At 40.7% G+C, this 27,592-nt stretch overlaps 1 protein-coding gene across 5 annotated transcripts in view; it reads left to right on the top strand.

Moving 5' to 3' along the window:
- The window catches only part of ZNF385D (zinc finger protein 385D), a 447,875-nt gene that overhangs the window by 322,282 nt on the left and 98,001 nt on the right, over positions 1-27,592 (top strand). For all 5 annotated transcript variants that reach the window (XM_048510764.1, XM_048510767.1, XM_048510768.1 and 2 more), the window contains one exon: positions 13,245-13,355. In XM_048510764.1, the coding sequence (XP_048366721.1) occupies positions 13,245-13,355 (111 nt within the window). The remainder of the gene's footprint in view (positions 1-13,244; positions 13,356-27,592) is intronic.

Raw genomic sequence — 27,592 nt, forward strand, 5'->3', positions numbered from 1 at the left:
TCCCGCCCCAGGCTGGGCCACCCTCGCTGGATGTGCTGAACCACAACTTACTGGAGCGACCACTGCTGCCTTGTTCTCCTCCATCTGGGCCAGGCACACCTCCTCTAAGGGGGGTCGCAGCTGATTGGGCCAGAAGTTGGCCCTGTACAGCCTGGCAGGGAAGCGGAAAGGATGGAGGGGAACCTGCCTGGCCTGGCCTCCTGCAGAGCAAGCAGTGCTGTCAGGGAGCCCTTTTGCGCACAGAGGTGGGCACAGTGACGTGTTCCCATGTGGTCTGGAGGCTTTGGCCAAGAGGTTGGCCAGCAGGAGGGCATGCCAGCAGACTGTGCCGCTGGTTTCCAAATCCTGGCTATTTGGATCAGGAACCAGGGAAGACCTCAACAGGCAGATGGAAGGCTACCTCTCCAATGAGTGGGCAGTGAGCAGGCACATCACTCTCATGGGGCAGCCAAATGTTCCCCCCATGTGACTGAGGTGAATGGTGCCTGGGACGCAAGCCTCCCCCCAGATATGTTCATCTTCTGTACACCAGCCAAGATTATACACTGAGCAAAGTAGCTAGGTACACTCCCAACATGCAAATTTAGTGTTTTCAGTGCTCCACCCAACAGTTTATGTTCTCAAAGCTCTATCCAAATCTATCTTTGTTTAGCACCAAGTGTGTTGCTATCCACCTTCCGTTTTATTGGCTTTTTTCTGTCTTCTCCCTCTTGGCAACGGAGACCAGCAATAGGATGCCCTGGAAATGAGTTATAAGCTATCTCCAAGACAAAGGCTGAGAGTCAGCAGAAAGAGGAGATCATCTCACCTTGATTTCATCACACTTAAAGGGAACAGTAACAGCTCAGGAAAAAAACCAAGCCTCTTCATTTACTTAATACTCAATTTTCATTAATCAGGATCACACAATAATTAATCTCAAATGTTGAGCACAAAGTTGTTTTCACAGTCAGCTCTCAGAAAACAGTGAAGTCCACAACATTTCACACTAAAAATAATTAATCCAGAGTGACCTAATGTGGACTGGATGGAATTTCCCTTCAAAAGTGTGATCTCAGTGAGGTAACCCATGATTCTGTCCAAACTGGCCTCTTTCCCAGATACCTGTCATCTATCTATCTATCTATCTATCTATCTATCTATCTATCTATCTATCTATCTATCTATCTATCTATCTATCTATCTATCTATCTATCTATCTGTCTGTCTGTCTGTCTGTCTGTCTGTCTGTCTGTCTGTCTGTCTGTCTGTCTGTCTGTCTGTCTGTCTGTCTGTCTGTCTGTCTGTCTGTCTGTCTGTCTGTCTGTCTGTCTATATCCCACTCTATCCCTACAGAGCTTATTTGGACAAGTTTCCAGCAGACAATTAAGGGACATACCTATTAGCTTATCATGTCCACTTTCTGTATCCCAAGCTTGGAAAGGAAAATATCTTTTGTTTCAGAACTTAAGACGATCCCCACAACTGTCCCTAATGCACTTTGGCCTGCTCACGACTAGGTAGTTTTTGCAAACAAGAAGATACACAGAGCCATTTACAAACAAGAAGATACCAGATACTCCATTACTTTTCTCTACCTCTTTATCTGCTTTAAAACTACAACAAGATTTATCCCTTGTTGCTCTTTCCTGGATTTATCTTTTAGGACTATTGACTCCTTGGAAGCTGGACCCTCTGCTGCAGAAATTGGACCTGCACCTAGAACCTGCATGGAAATTTAGCTATAAACTTCCTCTTCAGCCAGCATGGAGTAGTGGTTAAGAGAAGGTGCACTCTAATCTGAGAATCGGGTTTGATTCCCTGCTCTGTCACTTGAGCTGTGGAAGCTTATCTGGGGAACCAGATTAGCTTGTGCACTCCAACACATGCCAGCTGGGTGACCTTGGGTTAGTCACAGTTCTTCTGATCTCTCTCAGCCCCACCCACCTCACAGGGTGTTTGTTGTGGGGGAAGGAGAAGGAGATTGTGACCCCTTGAGTCTCCTTGCAGGAGAGAAAGGGAGGATATAAATCCAAACTCTTCCTCCTCCTCTTCCTCTCAGTCTATCTCTTTGGCATCCTGTCTTTGCCCTTCTTGGGTGACACATGTTGCACAGTATGTGTGGGCATTTGGAATATTGCTATCTCTGTGTGAGCATTTAAGGGTTACCAAATCTGGGTTGGGAAATTCCTGGAGACTTTGAGGCGGAACCTGCAGAAGGCGGGTTTGGGGCAGGGGAGGGTCTTCAGTGGGGTATAACACCACAATAGAGGTTGTGTCCTGCAGGGCAGGGGTCTCTGTCACCTGGAGAGGAGCTGTAATTCAGGGAGGGTCACACAGGGAGGCTGTGTAACTCTAACCGAGGTGAAGAATCCATTCCTTGAGGTTTGGCCTTGAGCAGGAGTGTCACAGACCTACTGACCTCTCCTGGAAAAAAAAGTTCCTTCTGTGAGTAGTCTGGGCCCATACCCTGACTTCAAGACCTGGTGCAAAAAAAGTTGTTTTGTTGTGGTGGGGAATAGCAGCCACCCATACAGGGGGAGGGGGGGGCGGAAAACTCAGGTTTTGTACTGGGCTACATTTTCCCTAGATTGCCTCTGATGTTATTGTTCAGTATTTTTGCCACTGCTTGATGTTATTGTGACTATTTAAGTTTGCTAATTATTCCTTTCAATAAACTACCTGTTTTCACCATGCTCAAGGTCTCAGTAATACTTTCATGCTTGCATTTGAGCTTCAGCAGTTTTTCAGCTATTCTTTTATTGCCATTTGAGTGTCATTGCTCAGAGAGGGCATGCTGTGTCACCTGTATTTAGAATTGCACTGTAGTAAATCCTGTCTTTTACTGCAAGACTTCTCATCACTTGTAGAGATGAGGCATGCCAAACAATATTTCACCTTCTGCCCACCTTCGTTTTAAATACCTCTGATGACAAATATATGATTCTGAATGCTGGTTATGCCAGCATCTTTTGTTTGTTATTAACATCATACAGATTCAGAAAGACAGAACAATTTACCTGCAGAGTTAGGAGTAGTTAAGCTGTGTTTTTTATCTATGCTCCCCCATTCGGTAGTATTAGTGAGATGCAGTGCAAGGAACATTTGTCTCTTTTCATCCTCATATGATTTCTCCCAGAGGAACACATTTTAAAATTTCTACAGGAATAAGAGTTGGCAGAATACTTTAAATTAAATGCCTGATATATATTTCATCAATATTTCTGAAATTACTATTATCAAATAAGCATGTAATACTGTGTTTAAATCCTCGGTCATTCACAGTAATTTTCCCTGTAGGGGCCCAGTTACACAGAAATTAATAAAGTCCATATAGTAAGTTCTATGCCTGGCAAAGATCCTTTATTAGTTTGCCAGGAATGATTAAATGCTAGACTGTCATTAAAAGCTAATTACTGCATTTGGTCTAGTTCTCCAAAGATCTTTATAGTGTGTCAAATGTCCTGTTGGGAATTGTTATGTAATTTTCATTACCCTTCTTGACTTTTTATATAGAAGCTTAATAAAGCTTGTAAATGGTCTAAATATTTGTTATTGTTATTTTACTTTCTAATTTTGCCAAACTGATGAATTCTTATTTTTGCTGGCTTTTTAGAAATCTTGATGTGTTGTAGTCTGTTGGATGACATCCAGTCATCATACCTTTTTGTGTGCCTAGAATTGAATATGACCCATTAGTTTCATTGGCAATTGAAATAGTTATTTAAAATAAGCAGCCAGACAATATGGGCATGTGTTAGACTATTAATTGCAAAAGAAGGAAATGCATTATTGGCCATCAAAACTATACCAGTAAAATTATTTGTGTGTGTGTATACACATGCTTACATACATACACAGAAATAGAATGAATTGATTTTATGCAATTACAATGCAGTCTTTTTCATTGGTTAGTGATATCTCAGCTAGACTGACCCATGTTTTGTATCACCTACTGTAATATAAAAAAAAATTGAATGAGATTTATTTTTGTCATGATAATGGTAATAAAAGATAATCATATTCTGATTTTCATAGTTCACTTAATGTAGTATTTGTACAGTAAATGGTTTTGTTCTTGATCCTGTTTTTTTCTTTCAAAAACAAAAGCAAGTTATACTACAATGATTCTGCAAGCAGTTCTTATCAGACTAACACTCCTAAAAACCCATTGACTTCAATATATTTAGAATGATGTAACTCTGTTTAGGACTGCATTGTTAGCTTCAATGCTAACTGGGTTATAGGAGACAATAAAATGTAATTATAAGACTTTGATGCCAACAGAATCTGTCATTTGCAGAGACAAATTAAGGCTGAACTCCTTAGGGCTGAACTCTTGAGTTCCATGATCTGTCTATAAAATTAGAATAGTCAATTAATTCGTTGTCAGCATCGCTGAGACTTCATTCTAGCGGCATATACCATTAGATCAGCTCTGAATACATGGTTGATGCCTGTTGATGAAGCTGTGCTGCATCTTGTTTTTCTTTATAAAATGTGTAAATTGTTTTAGCTTCTTCCTATTTAATTTTGTCTTTCACAAGGCATATATCTGTGCGTAGATATATTTAAAAAGTCTTTATGAGACTTTTAACAGTGTCAAAGAAGATATTCTGTATTGTGTATTCCTCCTATCAAATGTTTGTCGATACATCTGTGTCTTGCCTTTCATCTTATCCTCTGCCCCACAGGTTTTCATTAAGGGGATGGCAGTGGTGGTGGAATACCTGCCCTTGCCAGGCTGTACTATTTTCACTGCTTGAACAACTGGCTTTTTGTCTCCCACTTCTCAGATAATCCCCAGAGTCAACTGGTGATAGCCTTACATGTTTCCAATCTCTGGGGCCTGTGGTCAGTTCTGCCAAATCAAAACTGCAACCTACTAACAGAATTGAGCTTAGAGACACCTTTCTAAGCTCCAACACTGATTGGGCTATTCTCCCTAGCAGGAGAATCAAGATCATGCAGAGCCTGCTAACTTGTCTGCAATAACCAAAGAACAAATGTGCTAGCGGCAGTGAAATACCTTAATAGAAATAAATTTTACACCCCACTTAGCAAACCTTGGTATAACAAAGTTCTAAAAGTCTAATAATGTGAAGAGGTGAAAAATATGTCAACAAATGATCCATTCATACATATACCACATTCACACCTACAAGCTCTTACAGTTTATACCTCTCTAACAGCATATCTAATTGAAATAATTCTAATTTACTGCAACATGAAATATAGCACTTAAACTTGTTACAACAGAGAGGAAGGACCCAGTTTTGTTCATTTGCTTCAGAGAACCCAAGAAGAGTTCCAATGGTTTTACCCAGATGTTACGTCGTTGGGTGACTTCTGCTATCAAATTGGCTTATCGCAAGACTGAGGTTCCTTCCCTGATTGTAATCAGAATGCACTCCACTGGGGTCACAGCTGCCTTGATGACTTTCAAATCTAATGTGTACCTTAAGGACCTTTGTAAGGCAGTGACATGGTCTACTCCATTGACTGCAGTAGACCATACAGATGTTGATTCTAGGGCAGAGATGTCTGTGGGTAAAGTTGTACTGCAATCTCAGTTTCACTGACAACTCCATGCCCACCTCCACACCAGATAAGCTTGCCATTCTCCCGTGTAGGATTGCACAGAGAGCATAAAAATGAAAACCAGTGCATCACTTACCTGTAACTGTTCATAGTTGTGGCCTTCTGTGCAGTCCCACATGGGATCTGCACAGGCCAGATGCAGAAGAGATTGACTAGCTTCTGCAAAGAACTTGCTAGACTCTCCTTGCATTCTCTCCCCCTTCCCTTTGGTTAGGAGGGGGGGGAGTTCACACGCAAACAATCATGTGATCTTAGAGGTGGAGAGAACGCTTCCCTCAGTTCCCCTTGAAGCCACTGAGAGAGTAACACCCAGAACAAACTGAGAATGATTGTGAGATAATATTAGTGTAGTATTTGATATGAATATTCAAATACCACTTAAGGATCCCTCATCATGAATGATAAATCCTTTTCCAGAGAATTTATCTGTTTTTCAGTTGTAAGGAAGTTAAGATAAAGTGGCAGAACTACTTGAACTAGTAAGTTGACTTATGAAACTTGGCGGCAAGTGGGATAGCTAATATAATGGCTTTCAAAATGATTGGCAATCCAGTAGGTCAGAAATTTGTTTAGATAAATTGTATGTCTTCATATTGATGTGAACTGTGGTTCAGTTTCTGATGTGTAAAAATAGTATATCACAGCATCACATAGTCTTTCATTGATAGTACTAAAAATGTTTGAACTTTTTATGTTGAATTTCAAAACACTGGCTAATTATTCACCACAGATACTGAGGGAACACTGAATATATTAGGTATAAAAGATGAGCCATGCATGTATGATTGCACATCTAGAACATGCATTTTAAGTTCTTAGCATCACTGGTTTTCAGTTCTATATGAAAGCATATTATATGCATTTCTTTCCCCCCTATTATTTAGATATTTTGATCAATAACTCCCTCAACGGATCCCTTGTTTATTCCAAGTGCTATTCAAATATTTATCTATCCAGATAGAAGAAAATCTGATTTATTTGATAGGCAAGGAGCTATTAAGGGCAACTTTCTATATGCTTATGTATCCCATCCACCAAACATGTTAGCGTGGGTCAGTGGGATAAACACCATTCAGAACCATTTATTGACCATACACATTACCTATTGCATTTGGATTCTCCACGGCCCTTTCCACACAGTGGGTTACAGCTGGGATTAATGAACCCAGTATAGCCCCAGGACCTTCGTATGGTAGGCTGTCTCATAGACAGCCAGCACATCGGCATGAACGTGCGCCTTCACACGGAGGTGCTTTTAAAAACTTCCCTGCCCCCCCCCCCCCGCCTGTCTGCAAAGTGCAGCTTCGCAGGCAGACAGGACGAACCCCCTGGGCCATGATACAGCCCATTTCTCCTGCATGGCTCCACAGATAGGAGCCAGGGAAGGGGTTTTTGAGAATTGTGTTATGTGTGATTCTCTTGTTTTAACGCGGCTCGCAACAGCGGCCATTCACTTGGCTACGGCTGTCAACTGCATTAAAACTTTTCATTCCTTTCATCACTCTCAAGGAGAGAGAGACCAAAGGGGCTTTAGGTATAACAGAGCATCAACCTACAGAACTCACTACCAGGACCAGGGACCATAGCAGAAGCGGGACAAGCCTCTTCCCAACATGGCACCTTCTGCTTGACTTGCAAGTTCAGGCTCACCTGCTGCATTTTGCCACAGTTTGGAGCCTAACCTTTTCCAACACCTGGTTCATCAATGGGGCATAGCAGGGCTACAGGATCCAATAACTCTTCAATCCCACCCCCATCATTATATGGTCCCCAGTCCCACCTTCCCCTAACAAAGTGCTGATCCTTTGGGAGGCAGTGGCCTTCCTCATTCTCAGCAGAGCCACAGAGAAGAGAACAGAGGATCAGAGATTCTAGGGGTCTACACTTCTCATGATCCCTCCAGAAAGTGGAGGGTGACACTAAATCTAAAAGGGGTGAACTGATGGCTAGGAAGAAAGAGTATAAAAGGGAGTTTTCCTAGGTCTATTTTGCAGTCATTCCAACAGATGGGCTTTTTCACATCTTTGGATGATGAAGAAGAAGAATTTTGGATTTATATCCCCTCCTTTCTCTCCTGTAAGAGACTCAAAGGGGCTTACAATCTCCTTGCCCTTCCCCCCTCACAACAAACACCCTGTGAGGTAGGTGGGGCTGAGAGAACTCTGAAGAACTGTGACTAGCCCAAGGTCACCCAGCCGGCATGTGTGGGAGTGCGCAGTCTAATCTGAATTCCCCAGATAAGCCTCCACAGCTCAGGCGGCAGAACGGGGAATCAAACCTGGTTCCTCCGGATTAGATACATGAGCTCTTAACCTCCTACGCCACTGCCATATTTGCTTATCACCATTCACCCGTTATTGAAACAGTTTTTTTGCTTTTGCATTGGCAGTGGGGAGGAGTGGGGAGAACAGGGCCCTGTTCTCTGAATTGTCATCAGCCCCGAGTGATTTTACAAAGATCTTCAGCCTTGTATGGCCCTCCTGAGGCTTCAGAGGATGCATGTATATCCCTGTTTACACAATTCTCCTCAGGGCTACTTCCAGGGAAACTTTACTCAGAGACATACACTCTACTAAATTTGTATAACCCTGAGGGATGTGACCTATACTTCACCCTACTGTAGGGAAGACACATTCACAAGTAAGTCCTAGGTATCATTTAATGATACATGGTGCAATGAATGGGACTGAGATATGGCTATAGAATATTTATGCATAAAATATTTGTTGAATCATTCCCCCTCAAATGGAGTAGGTTTTTGATAGCAGCGCATAGAGTCAGATCCTGCCTGAAGCAGGCTTATGAAATAACCACTGTCCAGCGGCCTGTGGTTGGTAAGAATTGTCTCTAGGTAATCAAACAGTTCCCAGAGTTGTTTCTTTTCCCCCCTCTTGCAATCTTTAAGTTACCAATGCAGGTCTTTGTGAGCAGGTAAACAAGTACATTTTGTGTCAACTAATAATAGCTTTGAATTGAAAGGTACACTGACTCAATGTGGGTCTTCCAAAATGAGGGATTTCTACAAGATTGCAGTTTTATTTCATTAAATGTGTAAGAGTTGCATGAACAATTTTAAAAGGAAGGAAAAGAGACTACGGTAATATATCTTTTTCTGTACAGGATGTTTGGGAAATATTGGTAAATGATGAAATCATTTTACTAATGATATAATCATTTTTTTCAAATTTTCCAACTATCTTGATACTCTTGTAATCCATTTCTCTTCCTTCATGCCTGTGATCCAAACAGACTTTTCATTTCTTCTTGATCTGAGTTTCTCAGGCTCCACAGATGTTTCTTGTATTATCCCCATGCCAACTTCCCTTTCTTATAACAAACATTTGGGCAGCTTTATCTAATATTTATTTAGAACTTTATGGGCTGGCAGCCATTCCCCAAAGAAAACTCTAGGAAAAATACTAGCAGCAAATAAAATGCTAGAACTCTGATGTTCACTTGCTTGTCTGTTCTGGATTCTTTTGAATCTGGGATTTATAGAGGTTTTCTTAAGAAATGTAATTCTGACTTGTATCAAAGAACAATTGGCAGAGAATATATTTCTGCATTTGAATCAACCCATCACCTGGGCTGTCCGTGCGTCACAATTTTTAAGCTAAAGCAAGAATCATAAGCTTTTTATTTTAGGACTACATTTTGTAGTTGGTAGAAGCTATGAGAATCCCAAATCTATTAAAAAATCATTTTTGAAGGTTGTGTCTTGTTTGATCCACTCAGTTGAATGTGCCTCTGGAACAGGTTTTGTGAGCCAGCTCTCAGCAGTCATTGTAAGCAGAAACTATTCGTGCATTACATCCATCATGATCCATGTATTCAACAATTTGTCAACAACTTCTACTTACAGCGTATGTGATTCACATGACATATGATACCTATTTGCGAACTGGGGAAATTGCTGAGTTTGGGTAGTCAAGGTCATAAGGCATGAAACAAGTGGTTCATTTTGAAGTAGAATTACACTTCTTAGTCCTTGGAAGTTAAGGGTCTTAGAATAATGCAAGTCTCTTTAAAGAATGAACTGGAGACCACTAAGGTGAATTCAATGGATTATCCTGATGAGATACAGTATGTCATTCCTTGGATATGAACCAGAATTCAATTCCTGGGATGACTTAGTAGTCTCTCGGCCCCAGTATTCCTCTCATAATGTATGTGTGTGTAAGTGCATTATATACAATGCCATTATTATAACTTCACAAGGCAGTTATTTTATCGTGTTTCTTAGATGCATAGAAAAGATATGTATTTAATGTAGTTGTGTTAGATAAATGGATATAATTGAAGTTTAAAAATAATTTGAAATATTGATAGATACTTATCTGGAATGAGTTTGGAATAGTAGTAGCGATTACAAGCAACACTTGAGATTTTTTTTTAAAGGTATGTTTCTCCTGAGAATCTGAAGTTTTCCCATAACTACTATCTTCCTCTGAATCCTTTTTTTCTGACTTCCACTTGTTAGGGGTAGAGGCAGTGGTGAGATTCAAATATTTTAACAACCGGTTCCAGTGGTGGGATTCAAATAATTTAACAATTGCTTGTTTACAAGCACCATTTTAACAACCAGTTCTGCTGAAGTGGTACGAACATGCTGAATCCCACCACTGGAAAGGGGGTCTCTTTTATATATACATGTGCACTCCCCCATGCCTGGGAAACTGCTGTGCAAGTGATTCCATGAATGTTCACAAATATGTTTTCCACAGATGTCCTTGGAAAGAGCATCAAGCATTCTGAAAAAAATATGATCCAAGGTGCTGGGGTAGAGGGGAAAGTGAGAAAAAGAAACCTCTCCTGTTCTGCTGCAAAAGTGGATGGACAGAAGGGAATGGTATACATGAGTTCTTCTTTAGCTCCCAATGACCTGAAGAAGAATGTGTTTTGTACTGAATACAAGAAATAACAATAATTTGTGTTGGTATTGCAAAACAAGGACAGCCTTCAATAACATTGCTAATTTATACTGGAAAGTTTTAAGGCCCCTTTCAAATTGCTTTGATAATCAGTTTGAGCAGCTGACTGCTAACGGTTTTTTGTGTGTAATGTTAGACACAACCGTTTTGGCTCCTGACTGATTATGGCTTTCTTTTTGTTTTTTAAACCTTTTCAGACAAAGCTGCCATTGGCACCCCAGGGATCAGCTTTTTCAAAAAGTGCTTTCTTCCATTTTCTGTTTTTCCTTGCATTTCTGAATTGCTTCAGTGTGCTGTTAAAGATATCTGGATCACTTCCTAAAGAGCGCTTCCCTCCTGCCTCTGTTTTTGTGGCAAATTCTTTTTCAGCTTAAAAAAATGCTTTAAGATTAATGCTATAATGTTATAGCACCATAAATATTCAATGTATCTGAATAATGGTGATATAGTGATCTTAGAACAAATCAGAAGCTGTTTCTGCACGGCTGCACTGGGGGTTGGGTCGGTGTACATGACGCCGACCCAACCCCCCCGGGACCGTTTGCACGAACGGTCCCGGTTGCGGTGGGGAAGACGGCACAGCCTCCGTGCAGGCTATGCTGTCCCCCAAATGCCTTACTGTGTCCTCCAGCCTCCGGCGCATCACACAGGCCCCCCCTGCCCTGTGCGACAGCTTGGAAGTTGCAGGGCGGGGGGGCATGTCCCCTGGCCTGTGCGAAGCATCGGGAGGCCGGAGGACATGGTGCGAACGGCAGTGGTTGGAAGCCGCTGTTTCCCAAAAACCTCGCTCAGGGAGTGAGGTTAGGAAACAGCGGCTTCATGCCACTGGGGGGGAGCGAGGGCAGCGCGGCTGCGATGCAGCTGCACCCCCCAAGTGAACAGCTCCCTAGGGACGGTGTTTTTGCCGTCCCTAGGGCGCTGTTAATGGCCCGTGCGGAAAGGGCCAGAGTGGTGATATAGCAATCTTAGAACGTTACAAAAAAGCTGAAAAAGAATGCATCATGAAAAGAGACAGGAAAAAGCATAATGCCGTTTGAATTGGCCAGAGACAGATCATTAATGGATTTAAAACAGCTGTATGAAGTGCCGTCTCAGTATCACTGCAGTTGTAATTGGGTCAACAACAGATAACCTCCAGTTTTGGACAGTAATTTTTTAAAAAAGGGACCATAATGTAAACATTATATTTAAATTTAACATGTTATGAGTCAGAGAGGATACTTTTGCCTGCTCTTTCTGATTCTATTTTGTATTACCTTCCTGTTCATATATGCTCCTTCCTGCAGTGCATATCCTTTTGCCACTAAGAAATTGGAAGTTTTACTGCAGAAGACCAAACAGCTGATGGGGTGTAATATCCTAAGCCCCACCACTTCTTATGGTTGGGTGGGGGGAGATCAGATCTTTGGGAGAATCTAAATAAATAGTCCCACTTTTCAAAGCAGATTCTTTTGCCCTCATTGTACCACACACATCATCCTACCTAGCATTAGGAGATAATTTCTAGATTGGATGAAATCACATGCAAGAAGGGCAGACTTAGGAATCTCCAGTTGTAGCAATTAATGCACTATTCCCACTCTTCAGTTTTCTAAACACTGTTTTAAATCCTACTTCCTGGCTTTATGCCCTGCAGCATTTCTTGAAAGACAAGCATAGGTATACTAATTAAATCAGTGAGACTTTTGGTAATATTATAAGAAAATCAATTGTCCATAGATAGATGATGGTATACGGCTTCTGTTAAGACTAGCATACGTGTCTATTTGTGATAACCACTGCACATTAAAACTGGAAAGGGGAGGGAATAAACCTATAGGTGTATGAAAATACTAATATTAAGTCTGCTGTTCAGTGTGACATTACCAGTTACTATCCCATGACCTGAGCATGCCTTGCCCACAGGGGCTGGGGTTTGGAATGATGCCAAGTTACCAACTTACAGCCTCTTTCCACCATGTACTTATGCCTACTACCATAAAATTTCTCGCCCCACACCTGGCAGTTCCTAAGGTAGAACATCTTCCAGAAAGGCAGAGATTAGGCATGTGACACAGCATTGTACCTTTGGAGAGAAAATTCCATCTTGTTTAGATTTTAGTGTTGCTTCAAGTTCTCACAAACTTTCTTTAGAAACATAAGTAAGCAAGTTCTGAAATTAGCAGCATCTAGAGTCCTTGACATGATTAGCCTATTTTCTTGAGTCTTGACATAATTATCCTATTTTCTCTTGAGTCTTCATCTTAATTTCAGTTCTTCCACAGTTTTTTCTCCCTTTTCTTTTCATTTGAGGCACAGTGCTAAGAGCCAGGGATGAGCGATGCCAATGGCAGGACAAAACTGCAGGGAGTTGCTTTGACATTGCATTTTAAAAAAAGAAAATAATTAGGACTCGACTGGAGTATTAACTAACTCCATTGCTGATGTTAAAAAGAGAGAGAGCATTTGTTCCTGTCAGAAAATTCAATAACTCTTTCTTCAGGCTCTTGCAATCTACCAGGATTTTTGTTCAGAAATATACATAAAATGGTGATTTCTCAAAGCTGCTAATTCGTTTCTCTCAGGGTTTTTTTAATTTTCACTTTAAAAAGAAATTTAGTTGTTTCAGAATTAAATAAAAACCTTTTCTGTTAATGTAAATGGTAGTCTATAAATTCCACTTAACACTGTAAACAAAATTGGCACACTTCCAAGAGAACAGAAAAGCTTTTATTTCTCTTCTTTTTGTTGCAGATGGACCCAATTCAAAAAGCAGTAATAAATCATACTTTTGGGGTTCCTCTTCCTCACAGAAGAAAGCAAATAATATCGTGCAACATTTGTCAGTTAAGATTTAACTCAGATGTAAGTAGATAATTTCTATCCTCTTAATGAATTTATGTATGAGATGTTTTCTTTTTGTCGATGGAACCTACCTGATCCTTGTTCATAAAATATACTCATATTTATGATTACTTATTGATACTTCTTGGGCTTTCATATATATTTTGATTTCTTTTCTATAATTTAAGTTCTATCAAGTGTTTTGCAGAAATTTACATGATAGAACTTCTGATGCATCGTGACAGCAAGCTGTAGGACTTACTATCTGTTAACTCATCCACTAGCCTCAAATATTTGAACTGCAACTTCACCAAAGGTCTATACTATCATTAATTCTTCCTTGAAAGTTTTCTTACCTAGCAGTTTTGTCTCTAGTAACTGTAACTTGATTATAATTTAGTTTCAAAAGCTTCTTTACAGAACAAATTCAAATATATAGAATAACATAGGCTAGCATTGGTACACCCAGCCTCACAACTGGCAGGAGATGTGGTGGAGCAGGGACATGGGTGTGTATGTGCCAGCAATGGCATGATATCATTTCTTGGGAAACTCTGACATGATGTCACACCTAGCTAGAAATCTCTAGAAGCTCTATTGTAAAACCTAACAGTTTTCATCATTTCTTAGAGTGGACTGGTACCACTTGCAGTTCTTCTGACACCTTGCAGTCCTGGTGGCAATTTTTAAATTGTTTTCTTTCTTCCCCTGGCTTCTGGTATGCCAGCAGGTAAAGTTCACTGGGGAAATGAATCTTCTGCCCCAGCAGGCCCATGACAAGTACCATTTCATCCTGTGAGTGGTACTGCATGCTATATGCTTTCCCATACGAAAAAGAGGATCCCTGTAAATAAAAACCTAAAATGCCAGAAGGATTGTTTTAGATTAAAACATCCAGTCCTCCAATATGAAGTGGTTAAATTCCAGGAAATCCTGGACCATGGAGCGTTTATATCAGCAAGTGGAATCACCTGGGGCAATAAAAGATGGTGAAGAAAAATGCAGCCTGTTTCCAGTTCAAAGCAAATAATGAGCTTTGTTGCTATTAATTATTATGCTGAGATAATGTATGTGAAGTGCTTTGAACCCTCTGTTTTCTGTGAACGTTCTCAACAGGAAGGTTCTTCCTAGATTTTCCCATTATACTCTTCCTTAAACAGGCTGTCCAACATCAAATTGAACTCTCTCGTGTAACATACAACAATAGAACAGATACTTCCGCAGAAAAGGGCCATTGTGAAAAAAACTGAAATGCAAAAAGAGATCTTTAGGGATGGATACATCTTACATGTGATCTGGTAACTTTAAGTTGGAGATCAAATTTCCTTTCTTCCAGAAATTTTTTTTAACTTAATCTAGATTTAAAATGCTTAATATATCCCCAAAGACTGCATAATATTAATTCTGACTAATTTGCATGTGCTTTCAAAATATGGTATGCATGTCAGTCAGTCAGTTTTATTACGGCCATTAGGCCAGCAAATATGGTATGCGTGTATTCATACAAGGGTATTAGGTGAATTGTTTCACAGTTTGCTTCATAGTGTCTCTGTGAAGTCTTTCATTGTGCATATGAGTAACTATCCAAAAACTCACTTGCCGTATTGTAAGAACATTTTGACACAAGTTGTAGATAAGAGCATTTTCTACAACATATTTTCACATGCATCCAATAATACTATCCTGTTCTTAAGGAATCAGGTAAATAAATACTCCCAAGACCATGTTATAGCTGTTCCTTAGATTTTATTTCTTTGAAGTTCTGAAGAATCTTTTATTCACAATTACCACAATTATGTTTCTACTACTTTTAAGCAACTTGCTATAGACTTTCTAACATCTAGTTCTGCACAACTTAGATTTGGGTATCTTGAACTGATGTTATTCTAAAACTAAACTTTAGAAGCATTAAACAGTTCAAGGTTGCTATGGTAGACGTAATCAGTATCTCTAATTTGGTGGGCAATTTTTTTTTATTTCACTAATTATAGCAGATGTTTTTCTACTTGCTCTCCATGTTATCCACTAATCAAAATGTTGTGCTTCAAACTGTTTTAAAAGTACTTAAGTGGTTTGAGATTGCAGGAGTATTCACCATTGTTGTATATATGACTATACATTATATGACTATGCATTAAAACCACAACACCCAAGACTGACACTACAGCATATAGTGTTTTACTGTCCCCTGAAAAATAGACTTTTTGAAAACAAGCCATCTTAGGCCCATTATGCATGGAGTACTTCCCACGATACTCCTTGCCCTGCAGTACCTTCGCAGTGGGGACTCCTGGCGTTTTCTTGTTTACACATGATGAGGTGCCCCACTGCCAGCTGTGCAGCTTGCCTGCTTCCACTTCCAGGTAACTCCCTATCTAAGGCAGTATTGAAAATTGCCATTTTGGTTCTTTAAGCCTTTTAAATGTAATATAAATATTCCTTATGTCAATATTGGGCAGGTTGCTATGCTTGTTTTTGTTTTTTTAGAGAAATGCTGTCTGTCAATCCTTGCAGTGGAGGGTGGGGGGAGACCATCTTCTCCCATATGCCTTGCGGGGATTGACAGTGTGTATTTCCCTTAAAAAGCCAAAAGTAAACATAGCAGCATGTACAAAATCAATATAAAAATATCAACCGTACAGAAACCCCCTTTGCAGAAAAGTTCCCTGCTTATCCCTGCCCAGACTCCCAAGCACTCAGTCTCTGCCAGTCAGACCAGGCTGTCTTCCCTGCAAGGCTCTGCTGACTCCACAACCAGGTGGGGGTCTCTTCTCTGGGCTGGGGGCCTCCCTCTTAGCACTTCCACTACCCTCCCAGCTGGCCCAGACAATATTTCTGCCCCAGATTGGCATCTTGGCTTCAATCAAATTTCCACGTCTGTTTTTGTCACTGCTCCTAGCTGAACATTCTATGATCGGGGTCCTCCTTGTCTTCTGCTGGCTTGGCACTGTGGTGGTTCTGAGCAACAATTTCAAGGAGGCCAGGAAGTACAAGGAGTTAAAGCTTCTCTAAAGGCAGCCTGGAACTGAATCCCCCCGCCCCAACCCAGACATATACACATTGCTCTAGCAAAGTAGCGGGGGTATTAACAAGATGACCAAGAGACCCCTTTCCCGAGCTCCCTCCCTGCCAGGCCATTTGTGCTGCTCGCTCTAGGTCCTTCAAGGGAGCCGGGGGAGAGTGTCTTTTCCCTCACTCCTCACAGGAAATGACAACTGACATTTGTTTGAAAAAGAACAAAAACAGTTAAAGCAAAACTGGCAATCTTCAACCTTACCTTGACAGGGGAGCAATCTGGAAGTAGCGAAACCTGAAGCAAGAGGGAAACACTGAAATTTCCCGACTCTTGCTAACAGTGAGGCTTCCAGGATCAGCAGCATCAAAAGTGTAAATGTGTCTGTATAGAACTGTCTGCCATGAAGGAAACATTCCTCACGGAGGCAGAGCAGCAGTGTATAATCAACCATATTATGCTCAGGCTGAACCAGAAATATAGATGGTGTCCCAAGGTGTGAACAATTTCTAAAGACCCACCAGAATGGACTGAGCAAATCCCATATTGTGTTATTATTCCTGAAAATGAGGTGATGTACAGATAGCTGATCCTCATATATGACCAGTGGTGGGATTCAAATGATTTAAGAATTGGTTTCAGTGGTGGGATTCAAATAATTTAACAACTGGTTGTTTACAAGCACCATTTTAACAACCAGTTCTGCTGAAGTGGTGTGAACCTGCTGAATCCCACCACTGGATATGACCTTTTTTGAACATATGATATTATCTTTGAACATATGATATTATCAGGAAGCAAGTTGTACATAAAAATATCCAAACAAAAATCTATGGATCATGGACAGGGCTTATGCTAATACATCAGTTAGGAACCCTATTCACTTGCCTCTCATTAGGCAAGCAGGATCCCTTGTGTTGTGATTATATTATGTTCTCATTGCAGGGTTCATATTGCAGTCCTACCTTTATGGTATGATTTCAACTCCTCCAATTAGTATAATGAATGCAGATAGTATCCAGAAAGGGGTAGCAGTTGCCATCTGTGATGGACAGCTGAATACTAATATCTTGTCCCAGTCATGGAACCTTGAGTTACAGCAGGTTTGAAAAGAAAAAAACAAACAGAGAATTCTACAGCGGGCAGTTGAGAGTTGGCAGTTGGAGAATTACAGTTGATGGTTAGCGACTGGAAGCCAGAGTGAAAGGAATACAGTGGTATACGATCAAGAATTATCCTGTGTGATGGAAGTGAATCAAGTGTCTTTTCCTAAGGGAAATAGCTCCCAAGAAAAGGAGCCAATCCCTAACCAGTTTTAAGAAAGAAAACTGGGAATATGTGTGTTTTTTTTCCTGGCTACAGCAAAAATTGAAATATTGTTTCACCGAAACTTATGTCAGTTCAACTACGCAGTGACTATCAGGTGTTTTTTATTGCAGTCTGTCTCTAAAGGAACCGTACCTGTCTGTGAATTATGTCAGCTGTATTCTGAATACAAAGTATAGTATACATTATCCTAAGTTGCCTCATTCCTGCCAGATATAATTCTGAAATCTTCCTGACAATTTGACTTAACCTTTTTCCAAAATAGGGGGGAAAAACAGTTTTGTGTGTATAATTCAATAAGCCTCTTGTGCGCTATATTCTGATGTATACAAATAAACATGTTTGGTGGATTTCTCATCTTCCTAAATGTAGGACAGAAAAACAATATGAAAGACAATTCATATGTCTCTAGAGAGAACATGGTGAAGCAAAAAAATAAAAAGAGATCCATTAAACCATGATTCCCCAAGAGTCTTTCTCTTTTCACAGGTTTATAGTGCAAAGGATTGTGTTGGGTGTGTGTGTGCATGTGTGTGTGTATAAACAGAGTAGAACAGAAGAGACTAGTTCTCAGTTGCTCTTTATATATGAGTTTACCAACTATAATGGGAGGGTTACATGAAGATAAAATAAGAAATCCTTCCTTTCCTGTTACACATCTACATTCCTGTTACACATTTACATTACTGGTTACATCTTGGTACCTATCTGCTGTCTTGTGCTCCTGATCATGGTGCTGGTGGTGCTAGTATGGAAATAAAGAAACAGAGGCCCCTTCCGCACATGCAGAATAACACACTTTCAATCCACTTTCACAATTGTTTGCAAGTGGATTTTGCTATTCTGCACAGTAAAATCCAGCTGCAAAGGGCATTGAAAGTGGATTGAAAGTGCATTATTCTGCATGTGAGGAAGGGGCCACAGTTAACTTTATAACTTCAGATGTATGCGCTCAGTAACGTGTAAGCAATGACTATCTAACTGACCAATAGGTAATCAATACATTAGGTCATAAACTGTGACTTCAGCAACTTGTTTATATACAAACAGTTAACCTTTTTATAATTGAGTTGTGAAAGACACTTGCATAATCCCAACAGATTTCCAGTCTTGTTTCTTGTGTTCAGTGCTTCTCCGTACTGTTTGAATCAACAGACTTGCGTCCAGTTCCACAATTTAGGGTAACTCAGAGATTGTTGAATTCTAAAAATGTAGCCCCAGAATGATAAGGAATTGGCTATTAGCTGTGATAGTTAAACTCAGTTCTCTGATGCTAATATCCCTGACATCTGCTGTAACCTGGATGTCTGGTTTGAAACATATTAAACAATGGAAGTGTCTGGAGTAGCATCTAATTCTTTTATAGTTTCAGCTTGTTCTCAAGCAAAATTGACAGGATCCTGGGTAATATGCAGAGGTGAAGCTACAAGGGGGCCAGCGGGTGCGCATTGCACCAGGCGCATGCCTGGGGGGCACAAAAATTCAGTTTGTGTTCTTTGTATTTTTAGAGTTTTATCAGTTTTTGGCCTGCAGGGGGCACAATTTTTAGACTAGCAGCACCAAAGTTTCAGGGTACCCTTAGGAGACTTTCCTGATGATACCACCAGGTTTGGTGAGGCTTGGTTCAGGGGGTTCAAAGTTATGGACTCCTAAAGGGGGTGACCCCATCCCCCATTGTTTCCAATGGAAGCAAATTGGAGATGGGGGCTACACCTTTGAGGGCCCATAACTTTGGACTCCCTGAACCAAACTTTACCAAATCTGGGTGGCATTATTAGGAGGGTCTCCTAAAGATACCCTAAAATTTTAGTGCTGCTAACCTAAAAACTGCGCCCCCTGCAGGTCAAAAACTGAAAAAACACTAAAAATACAAAACAAACAAACATTGTGGCGCGCAAAACTCAGATTTTGCACTGGGCTCCATTTTCCCTAGCCATGCCTCTGGTAATATGAGGGCCTTTATATAGCATCTTGACCATCCTAGCTGGTGAAGTTAATCTATTGTATAGTGAATAACATGGGTTTGCCCATGGAGATGATTCAGGAACTTGGTGCCAAATACAGCAGGTGGTTTGTTATAGTACTAGCATTATACTGATTTTAAAATCATTGCAATGACTACCTGTTAATTTCATTGTTAATTTGAAGCTACTGGTTTTTACCTTTAAAGCCCTTCATATGAGAGGACCCACATATTTGAAGGACAATCTTTCCAAGCATAAAATACATGCCAAATAATTTAATTGAATCACAGTTTGCTATCTCATGTAGGAGTATCAGATCAGTCTTGGCTCTTGCAAGGACTTTTTTTGTTAGTTAAAATAAAAAGAAAGATATAAAATATAAAATAAAAACATTGATCCTTTTCATAAAGTATACTGTACAATCTATATATATAAAAAGTTAAAAGTGACTTTGTTAGTCATGCCCTAACGCCAAAACAGCTGGATGGATCGCCCCCAAATTTTCACATGACATCCCTCCCTGTTGCAGGCAGGTAATCGGACCTTCAAATTGCCGAAAGTCCATACCTGAGCCTGGTAAAACGTCTTGTTCCTGCCACACCCAGCCATGAAGCTGGCTGTGTTTAACTGTCACCCTTAGCATGTCTGTGGCCTGAGGGGTTGATATGCTCTTAGAATGTTTGCGCAGATGGCCACAGATGAGCATTGAAAACAGTAAATAGGTAATGCTGTTAGGTAATACGAGTGGAAGTGAAACACATACACACTTTGCCATGTGAGACGTCAAGTGTGGTTTCCCCCCACACCCACACGGAGGTAACTTTCACTCCACCACTTACCCACTTCCTCACCCATATTCGTCACAGCTCTCTTTTACTAAAAGCGAATTGGAGTTTGCCTTTTTCTTCTAAGAAAAATCCATGGGGTGGGCAAACCAACACTACTGGCTCCGCTTCTTTTGCACATGGCCCTTTAAGAACCCAGGGAGCTGGCCTCGATCTGAGCGCCTCTGCTGCCTGACTGGGATAGCCTCCTTGCCCTAGTTCTGCCTTACCCAAGCCAGGACTGTGTGTGTCAACCAGCCTCATGGACAGCGGGATTCACACTCTGGACAGTTCCGTTGTGGAATGGAAAGGGTTACCTTATTCTAAAAAAAAGACACCACCATATTACAATGTGAATTGAAAAGAGAAAGAGGGATTCCATTTGACCACCCCAAAAGGCTATGCTGTGGATCATTGGACCTGCATGGACATCTGTGTGGGTTGCAGACTGTGATGAAAAGGACAATTGCCACAGCAGTGCGAGGCTGGGCCCTGCTAGTACTAGATTAACACAGGAATTATGTTAAAACAATATAGACTACATTGTAATAATATAAAATAGAAAAAAACTTGTAGTGGACTTGTTCAGTGGCAACACCTACATTTTGGAACAGCCTTGCTAACACTATCAGTGGGCATCAATTCCCTTATCAAATTATTTTGTCAAAAACTATTTCGGTGGACATTAACTGAGGCAAAATTATGTTAGAGGGGGCAGCAAGGTCTATCCAGTTCTTTGACTGCTTGACTTTAAGTTGTCGTGTGTTGTATTTTAAACTCCCGTAGTAATCAATTTTGAGTCCTGAAAGGTGGCTTTAACATTACTTCAATTAAAAATGTTGTCAGGAAGTAAGGTAAGCAGAGAATAAATCAAGAATTTTATAAATTCCTCCAAGCTTTATGTGTATATGTTACTTGTAGGTGTCCTTACAAAGGCAAAAGGGAAGTTGACATGCTGTGTCCACATAGGTTTGGAGAACAATCAGAGAACATTTTGCTTCACATTTTTTTTTTATTCATGATGGGTTTGCTGATCTTCAAATTTTTGTGGCTGCTTTCCTTTTTAAGAAATCAAGCATTTTTGAAATAAATTTATTCATAGATTTGTAGTGTGTCAAATAATGTGAACTGAAGTAAACCAACTGAAAGGTTCTAGTATTGTGAGCATGCCTTTTGATGAAAAGCAGACCTCCGTATAAGCAAGAGCTTTTTTTAGATCTTAGAGACAAAATATCTGTATAAGGAATAGATAAAAAAATTAGACACTATCATATTATGAAAATTTGACTATAAAGTAGCTCTATATGTTATTTCACTTCTGTGCCTTGTGAAGAAGTATTCTCCCATTCACAGGGTCAAGAAATCAAGTCTCCAGTGAAAATCAGAAAAGGCAGCACTGTCTTGCAAAATTATTTGAATCCTTTTTGTAAAAGTTACCTATGAGCCTTTGCAACAGTGTGTGTTCAGTATTTCTTTCTTCTTGTACAAGGGAAAGGAGTGAGCCATAATTAGTAAATTTCTTCATACTAGTACAGAACTGCAGTTCAAGCTTTAAGCATGAAAGTCCCATCTACAAAGAGAAGTATGTTTTATGTGTTCTTTCACAGTACATTTACAACACTCTCCTCCTCCATTTTATCCTAACAACTAGGTTGTTTATGGATTTAGATACATATACATGCCATTCAAAGTCCTGCAAAACTTGGTTGTGTTCAAGAAGCTACTTTACTCGACTGATTCTTTTTTAATACGTACTCATTTATTTTGAGAAAATTATATGGTGCCTCTCCAGAGAGACTTGCCTAAGGCAGCTTATCAGTAAACAGTACAATAAAATCAAAAACATAAATTATCAATTAAAGCCAGCCAGAGACAGGTTCTGGCAAACTTCATGGGAGGGCATTCCAAAGGCAAGCTGCCACCACTGTGGTTGCCAGACGCAACCTGGAAGCCAGTGAGAGATCTAGGGTGCCAAGGATATGGAGGGTAGCCAACAGTAATGTCATGATATTACTGCAGAGAAAACCTGATGTCACACTACACTAGGAGTCAACAGAAACTTTATGGTAAAACCATTGAGTTCCTACAATTCCTACAGATGACTAACATTACTTCCAGGTTTTTTTCCAGAAGCATCATTATGCATTTCACCTGACTGCCATTTTTAACCCTGCCATTTTTTTCTTCCCACAGCCCCCCAGTTAGCAAATGAATGTCAGAGGAGGGAAATGCCCAATTCCACCAGGCCTAGTCACCATTGGAAAAAACCCAGTCTCTGGTCTCCATCTGACTCACCATTGCAGGTGGGGACAGAAAGCAGGGTTTGGGAGGCAATTCTTAACTGTCAGACTGAACAGTACAGAGAGTGTGAGAATCCAAACTATGAAGGAGAAATGAACTGCATGTTTTTGATCGCCAGAATGCTAGCTGGACATAGTGGTATAAATATAGGATCTGCTACCTGCCGTCTACACAGCAACTTGGGTCAATTGTTATTCAAAAGATAAAGAACACAAAATTGTGGTTGCCAAGAAAATAGTCCTAGATGTCTCAAGTATGCCAAGTCAGAAGATGTATCAAAGATTCAGTACCTCAAGGTACTTGAGATTTTGAAAACTCAATAGAATTGATGTGAATGGGCATACACACACTAAGCACTAATAGACCAATTCACAAATAACATTTTGAATGGTTTTTGGTCCAACAATTTAGTTTTGTCTTTGGGAACCACTTGTGCAATCGCAGTTATCATGGGAAGACCATATCCTGGATCCATAATCAATTATGTTGATGGTGGTTTAAAGTGGATAATATTTATGATTTTCCTTACACACCCAAAAGTTGCTCCAGAATAAACAGGCATTCCAGAATAAATAAATTGGCAGCTGTAATTAGGGATGCATATTCATTGGGATGGTCATATATACTTTCATCAAGGAAAACTAATCCCATAATTCCTTATTATTTTATAATGTCACTCTCTAGCCCATAATACCATGGGAGACTTTGGACATATCACACTCTCAGCCTAACCTCAGTTTCATAGGATTGTTGTGAAGATAAAATACGGCAGGAAAAACTGTGTATACAATCATGGATTCCTTTGAAAAGGTTGGATAAAAACATACTTGGTAGATTTTTGATTACCTGGATTTTAAATAGAACAATTCAGATCACGTTCCAGTTACCAGAAGTGGTTTGTTAATATTTCTTCAGCTGAGAATGTTTTATCAGTTTTCCAGATATTACTCCAGTGGAGAATTCTATAACTGATTTAGGCCAGGATCCAAAGAATAGCAAAAGTGGTTCCATAATGCCCAGAGAGCCTTCAGACATTATAGCAAACTGATTCTGAAACTTAAAAGAGTTTTAAAGGTAGTATTACCATTAAATCTCCATCCCTCCACCCCCACCCCCGAGAAAAACCCTTTACTGGCATGTAACTGCTGAAATATAATATGTCTAATAGGTATGTCCTCAGAATGCTCCCTTATTTCGAACCGTTTCCAGAAAATCTGGTTTATGTTGTTAACTGGAAAATGTAATGAAAAGATCTCAAAAGGAATAGATATAGAGGTTTTGGTGGTATTCACATCCATATAATTTAGAAACCCTACAGAACATCCAGACATCTTGAGACATAAGACGATTGCCCTAAGGAAGTCTAACAAAATAGCACAGGATGCTTGGCTTTTATGTAGTGTATATGACTACTTTGAGAACAACCAATGAATTGCTTCACACCTGGATATGTGATGGCTTCTGTTTTTATAGGCATATGCTGCACAGTTTGAAACATTACCTTATGTTTCCTAAGGCACAATTTTAAAGGCCAGTATTACTAACAGAAATTACAGTCAGAACCTAGATGGCTGTAATGGGATGCAGTAAGAACTATTTGACTACTTTGGAATAGTTTATTTTATCTCTATAATTGTTGTATTATAATCATAGTTATTATTCTTCAGAGTTGATCAGCAATCCTGCGCACAGACTTCTACATCCAATTGAAATTCATGGGAGTTAAGTATCCTAATGCAAAATTTCAGCTTTACCATGAGTAGTCTAGTGCAGAATTGCATATCTGCATTGTAAATCAGTTCAACCAGCTAAAATTCCAGAATGCAATACAGAGTTGAGGTGAACTGGCCCAGAGATTGCTAGTGTCCTAGGCAGATGAATTGCCACATCCTGAATTGCTGGGATGCCAGTGACATTACTCCCCTTACCCCTGTACCATGGGAAAGGCACCACTGCCCAGGCACTTGGGGGGCAGAAGGCAGCAAGGACACAGACCAAGGACAAAACACAGATACTCAAAAGTCCGAGCATCAAACCTGAAGAGCACATCCAATAGCACAATCCAGGACACAGTTCAAGGTCAGGAGTGAATCTAGTCAGCAAACTCCAGATCTGGTCCAAGGTCAAACACACTGAGGTCTAAAGTGTAGAGCAACAGTGGGTGCACAGGAATTGTGGACCAGTTGATTTCATACTGGTTCACCCTTTTCTGATTGCTTTTATCAAGAAAACCATGATCAGGAACAGGTGCAACTCCTTTGCCTACTGAGTCACCCATGATCAGGTGCAAATCATCAACAGCTGAGCAGTCTGTATGACTGTCAGCCTTGATCCTGTGATGACTGAAACTCACCGGCAGAGGTTAACTGGTGCTGGGTTGTCAACCACGTGCTATGGCACTTCTCCTGTGCTTCCCTCTGGGCTTATCTTTTCTAGTATTCCAAGGGCTCAGGCAACCCCAAGGGCTCAGGCAACCTCAGACTGGCAGCTGAAGCCCTTCTACATCAGCTTTGGTTCCTAGGCTGTGAGACTGAGGGAGTCTCTACCTTATCTATTGGGTCTTCCTGTGGCAGCCAAGGAGCCATTTATGGTCCCCAATTTTTCAGATAGCTTTTTGGTGGCCAAAGAGGGCCCCTGTTTCCTTTTTATCACCCACAAAGTTGGTTGATTACAACCTATGATTGACATGCACTGGAAAGTCATTATTAGTGGCATGTCTGCTACATAGTTGCATTAGTGGCATGTCTGCTCACGGGCGGTGCCTTTAGAGACCATATCATGCCCGTGTTGCGTCGCCTGCACTGGCTCCCAGTTGAGTTCCGGATCGTCTTCAAGGTATTGGTTTTAACCTTTAAGGCCTTGCGCGGCCTGGGACCCTCGTACCTATGAGACCGTCTGGCCCCATATGTCCCACGTCAGTCACTGCGCTCTGCGGAGGCCAATCTACTGGTCATCCCCGCCCCCTATGATGTGGCTGGCCTCCACCAGGGCCAGGGCTTTTACGGCCCTGGCCCCTGCCTGGTGGAATGCTCTCCCTCCAGCTGTCTGGGCCCTGCGGGACCTTAATGAGTTCCGCAGGGCCTGTAAGACTGAGCTATTCCACTGGGCCTTTGGGGAGACCAGCTGCTGATGTGGGTGCCCAAAACATTCTGAGAAACACTCTGAGACCCACTGTCCCTCTTTCTAAGAAGAGTTTTAATAGCTGGATGCCATCTATTTTAAATCTGAATTAGTTTTGATAATTGAATGCTGTATTTTAAGTCTTAATTTAACTTTGTATTTTGTTTTTATGGTTTGTTGATGTTGTACACCACCCTGAGCCCTTTGGGGGAGGGCGGTATAAAAATGAAATAATAAATAAATGAATAAATAAATAAATAAAAATAAAATAAATAGTTAAAGACATATATCTAATCTTCTCCACTTAATGAAGGCCCATAATACAACAATTAAATGAGTTTAATTAAATGAGTTTATATTGCAAACTTTTAAGGAGCCTTAATTTATGTCATCTGTATATATAAAGGACAAAATATGTTCTTTGTAAGGATAGACTTGCTGGTATTTCCACTAATTATTTTGAACACTGAAAATACTTTTCATCTTCATGGCATCTGCGCAGTCCCACATAGAACTGTGCAAGTGCAGACCCATATGGGCCTGCCCAGAAGACCACTCAATGAACAACAGTTATCAGTAAGTGCAACTTTGTTTTCCAAATCTGTCTGAGTTGGCTGGTGAGTGAGTTTGGGAGAGAGAATTTGCTGAAGATACAAAGAAAAAAGCTTTTATGATGGAGCTGTTACATCAACTGCATCATATGAGATTGTTAACACAAAGTTTCATTTTTGTTAATAGTTTGTGGTGGAGATTAACCTGGGTTTATACAAGTTTCTACAATGTGGAGAAGGCTAATGTGGCCAGCACACATTGCAACTTAGTTACATACAATGGACCTGTGTTTTACCATAGGATATATAAACCAACTTACTGTGTATACTCGTGTATAAGCCAACTTTTTCAGCACATTTTTATGCTGAAAAAGCCCCCCCTCGGCTTATACTCAAGTGAGGGTCCCACTTACTGGTGCCTCATCAGGGAGAGAAGCTCCTTATCTAGGCTTTGCTACGTTGCTCTTAATTTCCCTTTTTCCTTACCTTACCTCATCTGGATTAACTCCTTCCCTCATTCCTCCCACCATCCTCCCCTCCTCTTCACCTCCCTCCCCTCCATGGCAGATTTACCCAGTGGGGGCCCCAGGACCTAAGCAGCCTAAAATGGCCACCAGATCCTCTCTGGCCGCCAAATCCTTGCTGGTGGAACGCACACGGATGACTTCCAAGGGCATGGACAGGAATAAACTGGTCCCCACCCAGAAGAAGGCCGGCAGAATGGGCAAGCAAATCCCAATTGAGATGCATCCTCCGGAACCGCGTTTTTAAAAGCTGCGGCTGCAGCAACAGGAGGGAGGAGCGAAAAGCAAACAGGCAGACGCCAGTGGCTTCAGCTGGGATGCATCTGGCACAGCTTATCAGGAACACCAAGCCGAGGAGGGAGGAATGAGAATCACGCCGGCGAATGCCAACAGCCTCAAAATTGGCTGCTGCATTTCTCACCCTAGGCTTATACTCGAGTCAATAAGTTTTCCCAGTTTTTTGAGGTAAAATTAGGTGCCTCAGTTTATATTCGGGTCGGCTTATACTCGAGTATATATGAGTATGTTGGAAATATAACCATAGGCTATGATAGTATGTTTCAAAAACTGGGGTGAAATTGTTATATTTTTAACCAGCCTTTGATGTAATATTTGCAAACATAGGTAGCTTTTCA

The sequence above is a fragment of the Sphaerodactylus townsendi genome, linkage group LG11 (assembly GCF_021028975.2).
Source record: "Sphaerodactylus townsendi isolate TG3544 linkage group LG11, MPM_Stown_v2.3, whole genome shotgun sequence".
In the NCBI taxonomy this organism is placed as follows: Eukaryota; Metazoa; Chordata; class Lepidosauria; order Squamata; family Sphaerodactylidae; genus Sphaerodactylus; species Sphaerodactylus townsendi.